Source organism: Perca flavescens, chromosome 4 (assembly GCF_004354835.1).
Source record: "Perca flavescens isolate YP-PL-M2 chromosome 4, PFLA_1.0, whole genome shotgun sequence".
NCBI classification, from domain to species: Eukaryota; Metazoa; Chordata; class Actinopteri; order Perciformes; family Percidae; genus Perca; species Perca flavescens.
In genome coordinates this window covers 27,604,102-27,617,504 of record NC_041334.1, presented here as the reverse complement: position 1 = coordinate 27,617,504, position 13,403 = coordinate 27,604,102, and the positions used below count along the sequence as shown (strand labels likewise).

General features: G+C 37.8%; 1 protein-coding gene across 3 annotated transcripts in view; it reads right to left on the bottom strand.

Annotated features, from left to right (window-relative positions):
* inavab (innate immunity activator b) overlaps positions 1-13,121 on the bottom strand; it is a 19,647-nt gene extending 6,526 nt beyond the window's left edge. For 2 of the 3 annotated variants that reach the window (XM_028575138.1, XM_028575136.1), the window contains exons 1-4: positions 12,806-13,121; positions 5,742-5,856; positions 1,695-1,828; positions 1-61 (exon numbers count right to left, since the gene is read on the bottom strand). The exon at positions 1-61 is cut by the window's left edge and continues 62 nt beyond it. In XM_028575138.1, the coding sequence (XP_028430939.1) occupies positions 1-61; positions 1,695-1,828; positions 5,742-5,796 (250 nt within the window). In that variant the 5' untranslated portion in view covers positions 5,797-5,856; positions 12,806-13,121. Of the gene's footprint in view, positions 62-1,694; positions 1,829-5,741; positions 5,857-7,870; positions 7,959-12,805 lie in introns of those variants that run through there. The other variant, XM_028575137.1, reaches the window with a different exon arrangement.
* Between the last annotated feature and the right edge of the window lie 282 nt (positions 13,122-13,403).

Sequence of the window (13,403 nt, the reverse complement as noted above, 5' to 3'; positions counted from 1 at the left end):
TCTGCGGAGGCTTCTCTCCTGGCAGCAGAGGGTAATCATCTGACAGCCGGCCTGTCAACTCCTAAACCACACACAAAATATCACAAATCCAAATGTGCCCAAAGCAATGTTTGAACGTGACTGAAAGTTTATTTTACCGAGGGCAGATCCTTTGTTAAATAGTTAAATCAAAATAAAGACATATTTTCAAACGCTAATAAATCCTTTCAGTTAAGTTGCTCAAATTAGGACACACACACACACACACACACACAAACACACACACATCTCTTCAGAGTTTATTTAACCATGTCTGTGCAGTTGAAATGATATCAAAGTATCTCATTCTCCTCTCTTTACATGTTCAGGCATATAGGTTCAAGGAATCTGTTGCACAATTCAGCATTTCCAGAGATTTCCTTTCACAACACATTCTTTGGGTCTCACTTTCTCACTGTTTCGAGTATCCGTGTCCAAACCAAATCCAGGGCACGACAACACACTGTTACTGATTTAATTAAAGAACAGTCATATAAACACTGTTACTTTGACTCACACCTAACCAGCCACCTTTGTAGACAGGCAAACACGTAAGAATGGCCAATGAGCTTACTTATTCTTTTGTCACTAAGAGAAGGGAGAGGCACCTTGCCTCCCATTAGTTCACCTGAGCATGTCCCAACAGGAGTGCCCGGCCTAAGTGTCAACAGGAAAGAATGATCAGTCCTGGGATTTTGCCCCGGAGCACCGACACATGTCAGAGATACTGCCAAAGCAATATATGTCCACTTTCGAAATTACTCAATGTGGCAATATTTTGTCTTTGACAGTTCACAGTTCAGAGAGAGAAAGAGAGGCAGGATGTATTGGAAATGAAGGGGTGACGTGACAAAAGTCTCATGCTGGATTCAAATCCAGGCTGTCATGGGAACATTGAAATTGCTTTGGCCAAATGAACCACCAGGATACCTCTTCAAAGGCTATGATACATAAAATAAATTCTCATTGCAGCCACATTGCGTGGCCTAATTTCACTACACAATGTGTCTGAAAGTAAAGGGATCATGATCCTCGGTGGTAAGAGCCAAAATAATAACGTCACAAAAGGACGGGAGGATAAATTAAAATGCCTTTTGTTTCCTGTTAGAAGACTGTTACTGAAGATAACCACTGTGACATTAAGGCCATTTTTAAGCTAATCCAGACACATAAAAAAAAAAATCATCAATTTCATGGACATCCTGTGTTTTTGAACTACTAAAATTTGAAATCTGCTCGCTCAAAAAACTTAAAAAAAAAAGACCTCAAAGTATAAGTGTGGACATACAAAACCTTATGGCCTAAACAGCATTTTCTAATTTGTCCACAGTAGTGTGGATATGGCTTAACATATCTCAGACATGTCCCTTCTAGCAGGTTACTTTATTAACCTGCAGTAAAATGCGTCATCAAACATATTGCACTAAACTACTCCACCTTTTATGAAAAGGTGCTGAATCACATGCAATATGCAAGCTTGCCTCATTACGTAACAATTGTCTTGAGCTTCCCTTTGTCTAGGTCTGCTGAAACCTTTATTACAGTTTTAATGAGCTTAGATTATCATGATTATGTCACTCATTTGTTCTGTGACATGTTTTTAATGTAATTCTTTTCTGCAGCCTCAGTTGTTTTTAAACTGTTGGCCTGTTGATTTGTAGATTAGTTTTACTTACTGCTTCTCGAATGCAGACTTTCTTCAGCTCCAGTAGGCAGATCTCCAGTCGCTCTTGGAGAGCCTGATGTTTGAGCTTCATGGCCCGTGTGTGCGTGGTCACATCCTTCATATGAGTCATTGGGCTGTCAGAGCCTGTGTAATGGAACAGCAAAGATCCATAAGGATTTATCTGGGATTATGGGACTGTAACACATTTCTATACTCAGTACTCAACACATGAGACAATAAGTAAGTGGAAATCAAAGTTAGAAATGAGTAAGAACTGGTGGCCAGGTTGGCTCAGTGGGGTAGAGCAGGCGCACATATACTTGGAGGTTTATGCCTCGACGCAGAGGTCCAGGGTTCGAGTCCAACCTGAGATGATTTCCTGCATGTCTTCCCCCTCTCTCTCTCTCCCCTATCTCACCTAGCTGTCCTATCAAATAAAAGGCAGAAAAGCCCAAAAAATAATCTTAAAAAAAAGAAGAAATGAGTAAGAACTAACCTAAAGAAGTGGCCCATTTCATTCCAAAGGGAAATACATAAAAATCAGTAAAAGCAATTTGAACTTCAACTTATGATTACTTTCAATATAATTTAGTCTATAAATATAAAAAGCATGTATACATACACAGCACAAATACACAGAGTGGCTGGTTTAATGGGTACACCTATCTGAATCTTAAGCAATCCAATTGAGAAACCATGCAGTAAATGCTCTCTTTTATGAAGCTTATCATGTTCACTTTTTGTTTACATTGTCACAGAGAAGTTGATTCAACTTTGTAGTCCTTTTGGAGACAGTCATTTTTGGTGCTGTTGAATTGCATTGTATTATACTGAAAGGGGTTTTCGTATTAATTGGAAACTGAGCCAACATATGTGCACCTGTGTAAGAAATACGTATTTTTAACCACAATGAAAACAAAGCAACCAAATGTGCAGGTGAAAAGTAAGTGATATGTAAGCTAAAGTTGCTACAACTGCATAAATTCATTCATTAGTTATATGTCTCAAGTCATGTTTGAGCAATACAATAACTTGTAAAAGTTAAAAACGTCGGTCATAAATGTTTTAATTCCTTAATATCCCATGTCCTGCAAGTTGATGCTTTGCCATTTTCCAACTCTATTTTATTTTAATTCATATTTTTTACTTTTTTTCTGTTTCCTTGTAAGTATTCTGGCATGCTCATATTATGGTGCCCTTACCATTATTATAGTGCTTCAGATTAACTCTCAAACTCACTACGGAAAACAACACAATGGTTACATTCAACAGATTGACCTTTTGTTTTTATCGTTGTTTTCTTTAGTGGCATGCAGAATGACAAGCAGGATGTTCGTAACTATGAACAATTTGCGAATGTTCGACTGGTGGTGTCTGTAGCCTTGGTGACTAATGACATTAAGATTAGTCTCAGGGCTGTGGGAGTGGCTTCAGGCAAAATGCATTGAGCACCACATACCTTCAGAGATTATTAACAGAATCCCTGCAGGTACTGACAAACATTTAAGTTGCGACAGGAAAGAAGTGTGACAGCACTACAATAGGGCAAAGAATTCCTCTTCGTAGAGTGACAATCCCCCTATTCTTTGTAGATCGCCACTTTTTCATTATATAGGGTAGACATCACATAGCTCAAATAAGGCACAAGGAATGCCAGAACTAATCAGTAGATACTGCTGGACGAAGCAAAAACAAGACCAACAAAGTTTGCTGTTAATTATATGGTATAGTTACTATATGGGACTGAGGGAATAATGTAGACAACCACATTGTGTGACTCCCTTTAATGAAGTTGACAGTGGCAATCCCATAATAGAAAGTGACCAACAAAATACATATTTATCTGAGTTGCACATGTTAAATCAATGAATCATTTATTCAACAGAAAGTCAGAAAAGAGTGAAAAATGCCCATCACAATTGCCTCTGACTCCTTTTCAAAACCCAAGATGACGTTTTGTCTTATTAACAGTCTAAAATGAAAAGATATCCAGTTTCCAGCAAATATACACTACTGAAAAGCTGGAGCCAGAGAAGTTTTATCATTTTTACTTAAAAAAAAAATGAACAAATGGTTAATCGCTTACCAAATATATTGCCAGTTTGCCATGAACTAATTGATTATTATACAAAACATGTTTAACCGGCAAAAGGGCTATATTTACTCCTGAATAAAATCCAGACTTGAAAAAGTGAAACTCCACCAAAAGTACATATCAAAAGTCTGTTTACAGATCTTAGGGCGTACACCTGTATATGTGGAAAAAAAGGTTGTATAAATCTTTTTGTGGCTCCAGAGGGACAAGTTGATGAAAACAATCTCAAAAAGAAGTTAGACAGAGGTGAGTTTACCAGACCTCTCTAACCTGCTCCTTATCTCTGCTTAAGGATAGCGGCTTGAGGCTACATTAGCTGCCACTAGCATAACAAACCTGAATCTCTGACATAACTGTGGTTGGTCAAGTTGCATTTTGGGTAATGCAGGCACCAGGTTTTAAAAAAGAATCTGATTTGATCAATTTTTTTTATAGACAATGTTATAGTGCAATGCTAAATCGGTGGAGTGCTCATTTAATCTGAATCATTTGTGATGCGTCATCATCATCCATGTTAGGATACAGTCATCAATCTGACAGCAAGTCAAAATGGATCATACAGAAAAGTAACACACACAAAAGGGTTGTAGTGAGGTGCTGATCACTGGATTAGACTTGTAAAGGAGGAAAACAGTGTTGCACACTCTGCCTCTATATGCATTTCTCTTTTATTCAGGTGACATTTCCTCTTCAAGATCAACAATCACGCAAGTCACAATGGACCACATACATTTCTGTCCCTGCCTGAGTTTTCACATGACAACTTGTTTTCTTTCACAAAGCAGAAAACTAAACTTTTTTTTTTACATACACATTTGGTGTGTGCTGAAGTGGGGGGTTGATTTAAGATTGTAGATCATTTTATTGAGAACACAATTGAGATCTCCGCTGCCAAGAGAATGAAAGCAGTAGTTGACTCCATGTAATCTGCTATGATTGTGTTAGTCTCTGAAAGGATGTCATTTTGCTAAATATTGAGGATTCAATAATGATCTTGCAATAAAATAGGCAAACTGTGTCAGGAGGAGGACCAGATTTATGTTACCAACTGGGTCTTAATTTAACAGTGGTGAAGTAGAGAATGAGTAGGTAGAAGTAAATTGTGTCTTTAGCAGAAAGACCTCAACATCAAAAGTAAATTGGGATTTTATATTTGTATTCTGGTTAAGGTCATTTGAATGCAGGTGCTGTGATAAGATTACCATGTGCTGGACTAAGGTGTGTACTTAGTTTCAACATTTTCAACACCTTTTGGGCTTTCAGATTCCCACTCACCAGAGGTGTGTTAATCACTAAAATCCCCTGAAAATCCAGCAGACTCAGACCGAAACTACTAAAGTAGTTTAATGCGCTGTAGATGTGCAGTATCTTGCCGTCAAAATATACACTATGAATGAACTGTTGATATTTAGAGCAATCAACTGGCTGAGCTTGATGATTTGCATTTTTAAATCAATGTGTAATTTAAATCAAGGGCGTAAGTCTCACACAATGTTGTCAGTAGGAATTTCAAGTCTGAATAGTCAAAGAACATTTTGATAAGCAATTGTACAAACTTCTGAAATGAAGCAATCCCCACTTAAATCCACTTTCTGTTTTCACGTTAATTAATGCAAGTCAATAAAGCTTCCCACTGTCCCTCAGACACATTTTGGCAACCAACCAAAGACAATATGCTGTCCAGTTGGTTTTTACTAATTTCAGCTCTCATGATGTTGGCTATTGTCGCTGATTTTTAAGAATTAAGATTTATTGCAGCCAAACCCCAAACCTTGCTGCAGTGAATGGCACTGACCATAAATGATCACATGTTGCACTGGCATTAGTGTATACAACATAGAGAGACTTTAATGCCTGAAAGATACAGCATGTGCATTTCTTCATTTAACACAAAAATGTTTGTGACTTAGTCAGCTGTGCTATTCATACTTCAAAATGCTGATGATACACAAAATGATTTACCTGAATGAAGGATGATGCCACTGTCAGTGTCACTGATCTCTCCGTTGCCCTCCATGTCAGTGAATCAACTTCCTGTTGCTATTCTTCAGTGGATAACGTCGGCACTCACCATTTCCTGTAAAGTATTATTTCAGCTTTAGCATCCATTACAATTTTCAAGATTTTTCACATGCATAACGCAAAAGGCAAATTCCATCAAGAAAATCATAAAATTGAATTAGCAAACACTATTTAACATTCCACACTGTTTTTCTTTCATTTCATGAAGGTATTATTGTCTTCTGTAAAGCCTCAAAAGACCAAAGCAGAACAGATTCAAACTGTGACAGCATAGCCCAGAAAGCAGAACAGTGTTTAGGCCTGCAACTGAAAGAAAACTAAAATAGGATTACAGTCAACTATTGTTAGGCTACAAAGACAAGCAATAAAATATTAGTCCAAATCTAAAACCAAATCCAAATCAGCATTAACACAAGCTTTCCAAAGACGGCACATTGCTTAATCTTGTGACCTGTTGAATGATTCAGGTGTGACTTGCCTTCTTGACCCTAGAATCAGATGTAGTCATAGTTGTCTCCCACAGCATGAGTACACATGCATGTTGCCAAGTCTAGGGTGTTTCCTGTGACTGCCTGTTTGTCTCTGATGTCATATGATCACATTATCTCATTTTTTTCACATAAGTGGCTCAGGACGCAATAACCATATATTCGGCTGGTGTCTAAAAACTGTGAAACTTGTTGGTTAGATCATTAACCAAGTGAATACAGGAATGTAGCGTTGGTAATAACAGGGGTGGTTCACTTCAGCTGCCCAGCAGTCATTGTTTTGAGGAACAACTAAATGAGATGAAGTCATGAGCAACATACAAGAGTTGTTTCTATTATATGTTGATCCATCTTTATGAGGTCCATAAAATGCATCCCATTATCATCCTGAACATAACACATCTTCCAAACAGCTCACATGACTATGACTGGGGTCTTCACTCCTCCAAATCACAGAGAATTGGCTGCTGCGTTTGCTTAATTAAGGCAGAACAGCTTATGTGCAGGACTCTTAAACAACAACATAACCTACAGTAATGAATTCAGTGCGGTTTCAGTGTCAGGTTTTGCAGAAATGTTAGGACAATCTGTATTTGGTATCCACTGGTACTTTTGGCAAACAACTATCCTGTGTATTACTATAAAAAAAATAAACCCACTAGGAACGCAACTATGGATAATTTTCATTACTAATCAATAAATATTTTTCTATAAAAGACTATAAGAGTCTGAAATACTGAAAAATACCCATCACACATTTCCAGAACCCGAAGTGACGACTTCAAAACAGTCCAAAATCCGAAGATATTTAATTTTCGATGATATAACACAGAGAAAAATTAGCAATTCTCCCCCCCGCCCTCCTATTTTGATCATCTCAAAATAGGATGATCTAACACAGTACCTACCATATCAAGTAGGTAATTTTATCCAACAATACACACAAAGACATACTGTACTTTAAAAGTTGCTGTGTCCAGTAATGCGTTTTGTACCTTTTGGGCTTTCAGATTCCAACTCACCAAAGGTGTGTTAATCACTAAAATCCCCTAAAAATCCAGCAGACTCAGACCGAAACTACTAAAGTAGTTTAATGCGCTGTAGATGTGCAGTATCTTGCCGTCAAAATATACACTATGAATGAACTGTTGATATTTAGAGCAATCAACGTTTCTGTTGTGTGTTAAATTTTCAGGTTTTTTTTAATAGACTATTACATACACAAGTACAAAGTGGACAATTCTTTGGGAATGGGTTTAGAGAAATGAAACACACGTATACAAAAAACAGGTAAGGAGAATTCCCCTGAAGGTGCTAACACAATGTACTGAACTACGAAACCCTAGCTGAAGGCATTTCAAGTCAAGTGTCAGTGTTAAGTACCACAGCAAAACAATCCCACCACACGGACATAGTTTGTGTAAAAGCAAGAATGTCTCGATATGAAATATTAACTTAACAACACTATTAACACAATGACAGTTATTCCACCATAATCCAAATTAATTCACCCAGAGGGCACTAGATGAATTAAGTACATTAAACACTGCCAATTAGACAACATGTGAAAAATCGACTTACTTTATGAGAAACTGTCAAAATCCAAAGAGTGAAAACTTTCCCTCAGAATTCCCGACTTGAATGGAAATGCACAAAACCTGAGCTGTGTAGAGTCTGGACAGGAATGAGAGACTCGCCCACTAAGAAAGCGCTGCCTGTCGTAGAGGAGTGGCCACATACAGAGGGCTGAACACTTGAGTGGGTATCATATAACTCAGTGTTCCCGTTTGAAACTGTGTCAACAACAATGATAAAGACACTGAGAAATTACACTTCACCCTCTTATCAGCGTCCTAATAGGTGGGTGGTGGCAGCCTGAGCAAAATGTGTGTCCCATTACAAAAGCACTACTGCTAAAAAGTAGACACAGTATGACAAAGAGTGAGGGCCCAGGAGAAGCATGAGCAACAGCACTTATATATACAGTAATGTCTTTTTTAGAGCTGAAACCATTTGTCAATTATTTAATTAGTTGATTGTCAGAAAAATAATTTTGGTAATCAATTAATTGTGAAAGTAATGTTTTAAGAAAAGATTTGCTGGTGTCTCTTAATATTTCGCTTTTTTTACTATTGTTTTTAGCTTTTATTTATACGTTTTCTTTATGTTGATAGAAAATTGAATATCTTTGGGTTACGAACATCACCTTCCAATCTGGATATATGTGATTTATAAAAAAACCAAACATTTCTACCATGTTCTGACATTTTATGGACCAAACGTTTAAACGATTTGAATGATAAAGTATTCAACAGATAAACCAAAATGAAAATATTCATTAGTTGTAGCCATAGTGAGTAGGGCTGGGTATCGTTCATGAAATTCCGATACCGGTACCAATACCAATGCTGTGACTTCGATAGCGGTTCCTAAACAATACTTTTTTCAATACCAATTTTATAAAAACCAATTTTACAAAAAAGAAAAGAAATTAAAACATTACAGCAATAATCTTTTAATTCTTCCTGCCTGCCTCTATGGCGTGTAATGTCAGCATCCATGACCACAAACATTATTAGAGCTTGGTTGAAGCATGCTGCACGCTTATTGGTTCACCGACGCTGATGAGATTTACTCCTTAGGTATTTGAGGCATTTTTCAATACTCAATACTAAGGAGGAAATTCAGTCGGTGCCTAGAAAGTATTAGCCAGCCCTAATAGTCAGTTTATCCATATGATTGCATTATGTCCATTATGTCTTACTTTTAAGCATAAATATACAAAGCCAAAAATCATGCTTTCATCACTGGTTATAGATGACTCAATGAGTTGGTAACTGACTGTTGATGACTATAGCTCAGACTCTTCACCTTTGTCTGTTTTCTTACAATAAAGTGTCAGTGTCAGATCAAATATCTGGTCAATGCATTTTTACTGCCATCTCCTGGATGTTTAAAGGGACAGTAAACATGGATAACCTTAAAGATTTGCAAATAGCCTTCTAAACGTCACCACTTCTCTTCTTAGTTCCATGGTACTAATGCATAGGCCCTTTTGTGGCCTGCCGTTTTTGCCTTTCTAAAAAAGAGGGAAACATGGTGGTGGATAGTCTGAATGATTTACAGAGACCCAGAGGCAGCACCTGCTCTCTTAACTGCATGGTTCACATTCATTCTGAATCTCAATATTCATTTTGGCTTTCCAGGAATGCTGGTGCTCAGACTCAGGCTGAGAAAAGATCCAGGAATTCCCAGACACTCAAGTTCAGATCTCAAATGACATGGCACCAAAAAGGCAGCAGCCATGGTGACAAAGCAGCAGATATTTGGTTCAATAACTTCCACATTTAGCCTAGGTTTCACAGTGTGAACGCAACCAGGTGCATTTCCCAGATACAGTCACATTTGGCGTTGACTATGTAGTGAATTATTATATCTGATTTCTTGCATTATGCTGCAATTGGCTATTTTAGCTGGCCAATACAATGATCTGATATTGGCTTATCACAGTTGACATTATGTAGGCACCGGCAACCTATAACAAAATACCAGCCATGGTACACCACCTCCATTAAAGCTTGCTGGAAATTAGATATATGCAGGTTCAAGGCACTTCCGCATTGGCTTCACTTTTCAGGCACTAAAGTTGCCGCTTGATTAGGCTGCATTATTTTTTGCTAGATGTAACTTATAAACTGCCAACTGAGTATAGGTGTGGAAAGGCTGAAGGGAAGGATATTACTTACAAGCTACCAGCGCCTGTATGGTTAATAGAATAAAAGAGAAGCAGCAGCATCTTGTGAGAACAGGCAGCATACCAAGCACTTTGATACACTAAAATCAGATAAGGGAAGTGAAGTCATGCAAATAAATAACAATCTCTTCTGTTCATGGGGAAACTACAGTTAAGAGGTTATCCCAACACTTAAATGCCAAACAGTATTATATTGTGAGACTCCTGCAAAACCAAACTCACTAAAATCACACATATTGCCTCCAAGATAATCAGTCTCCCCACACCCAGCCTATCAGACATGAATGACACAGCCATCACACGCCTATCATGTACAATAGCAGCTGACACGGACCATCCCCTGAATCAATTCTTCACACTACTTCCACCCGGCCGCAGATACAGAGCACTGAACTGGACAAAAGCTTATTTCAAACAAACGTTTTGTCCCCCCTGCCATCACAGTGCTGAACAAACTGTAATACCGCCTCCACCACCTCAGTTGCTTTGTAGCTTTCACATTTGATGTGTCTATGTGGGTGTTCTAATGTGATGTGTTTTTTTGTATATATGTTACATGTTTTATGTGTTTTTTTTATAGGCCTATGTGTTGTGTTATGGAACATGAAAAGAAGATGTGTGGAAATGATTATCCCTATAGGGACAATAAAGACTATCTATTCTGAGTTGGAAGGAAATCAGTTTTATAAAAAAATAATTATTTTGCTTACGTTATTACAACACTGTGCCGTTAAGTCGACCATGCTTCATGTGAAGACTAGTTAAACAACTTACCACTACACTATGGTACAACACAGACACTCGTCCTGTGTTAAAGTAGCCTGTTTGTGGATGTCATGGGTAGTTTAACCAGAGGTCCCCAAGAGACAGAGAAAGAGCTTTGTGTAGGCAACACAGCAGCTGGCAAAACAAATTCTTAAAATATTCTTGAGTCCTTTTATAAGTGTACGCTAGAATACCGCTGCCAGTGTGTAGAGCCATCAGCTGCCAGGGGATCACACATTTCCCCCCTCAATATTTTGCAGCTTGGCAATTCCACCAGGTGCTAATAGATCATTTTGCTGTAATGATGCTTAAATCAAGGGGGTGTCATAAAAAAGTGCTATAAAGTTACATTAAGGCACCACAAATCCTAAAGCTTTAAAAGGCAAACAAAGCGCGTGCGCGTGCGCACACACACACACACACACACACACACACACACACACACACACACACACACACACACACACACACACACACACACACACCTTTAGGTTTTATGTTATCTAATGGCTTTAATTGACTATAATAAAGATGTGGAAATAAAACATGTGTATCTCAAATGAGCAAGCATGTACAAGTGGTGTGTCTGATGTGGATTACTGAATTGGAAGTTTGTGAACCACCATGCAAAATCAAGGTCTATTCTAAACTGTGGCCAAGCCCTAAACTGTGGCTGAGAGTGAAACGCTTAAACATATCAACACCACTACACAGAGACAGACATTTACTGTATAACTATACCCAATAAACAGTATAAATAAATAAATAAATACCTAAAGCTCCTCTGAAGTAGCTTTTAAATCAGATACCCTACATCTGATTGTTCCACACTGTCTGATAATAATCTGTATGCATCCACTTGTTCAAACTCTTCAATGAAGCTATATGATGTTGAAACTGAGTGAAATATTAAAACCCATGACCTGATATGTTTTTTAATAGCTGTTACATTACATCAAATTGACATTTTCGGTGTTATCTGCATCTAATTTCTCCCAAGTTTAAACTATCATATTTTGGTATCTCTAGAAACGTTAGGCTCTCCACTAGAAGTTATATGGGGTTTTAAAAAAGTTTGGCTGCAAAGCTTGAGTTTGTAATGTAAGGTCACTTCAGGGATTAAGCCCCTTTTGTCCTCTTGCCCCATGGTCAATGCCCAGAAATGTGTAGACAGCAGAAATGTTTCAATGCACAGAAATCACAAACTAATTAATGGAACTGCTGCTCTGAAGAAAACCTTTATAGAGATTCAAGTTCCTGTTGAAAGAGGCCATTGATCATTATAATTTATCTGCTGGTCAGTGCAGCCAGATATTTTTTAAACTGTTTATGGTACATCTTTAAACTTTGGTTCTCTTTTACACATAAAAAGAATAGGGACAGTCCATGAAACCAAAACTTATTATAGGAAGTAAGAATAAAAGATGGAAATAAACTCAGTGTCCGAAAATATGATAACTAGAAACTCTTCTGTTTCAGCAATTTACCTCCATGTTTAAGTTAAATCTACTGGGGAAATTTGTAATGGATGTTACCTAACAATAAAGACATAATAAACACATGTAATGTACATTTGAATACTGTAACGTTACCTGTGTACGTTACATGCAAGTATATTTACACAATACTTTCAAATGGTACAACATGCTTGAAAAAAGTCTGGACCAACTTGAGAGTTGAACTAAGTGCCAGTTAAACCTGTAGAACGTTATAGAAAACTCTCGGGTGTGAAGAAATAAAGATATCTTGTGGTATTTATGGATCCATTTCATCCACCCGATAACTCAGCTTCATAAAGCTGCTGGGCCTTGGCTTTGAAGACTTTCTCAAAGTTTAGTTGTGAGCTTTTCCCAAACTAGCTAACTATCCGCTCCCACTGCTTATTGCTTATTCTTTAAGGATCAATGAGTTCTGTAGCATTAATAAATAACGCATTGCGTATTTGCATACAAAGTTTGTAAAACAAAAGTTCTAACTTCATCGTTTTTTGCTCTTACCTTCGTAGCTAGTTAGTTAGCTAGCTAGCTAGCATCGTGCCTCATCTGTATCCATACAAACTGCGCTCCATCGGCTCAGTCTCCCAGATTTGAGCTGGAAGTTTATTTATATGTACACTGACAAATAAGCAGAATAAACCAACACTCAGTCCTGACGTTACGAAAACTCTATGATCTAAGCGAGTAGATACATTACAGTACAAACGTTAAAATAACGTTTTGCACCCAAAACGTAACTTTTGTTTTGTTGAAGAGGCTATAGCTACTACTCGGCCACAGTAAAGCAATGCTATGCTGCCTTCACGTGCTGTCGAAAACACGACCGAGCTAACAACATCTAGTATTTACCATGGTAACCGCGTTTCCGCTACGCGACGTAGAAATGGGTGTGCGAATCAAATTAAGTTATCAAAATCAATAACGTCATGGCGAAAGTGGTCAATAATCAATAGCCAATATGTAAGACAATCCCTCGATGGGTCACGTTTTTATTATTGCCATTTAGTGGCCCTTGATAGGGCTTTACATTCTATTTACAATTATAGTATAGAAATCACGAGCTAAAAATGGGATTATGAACGCCGCATGGGTCACTTGT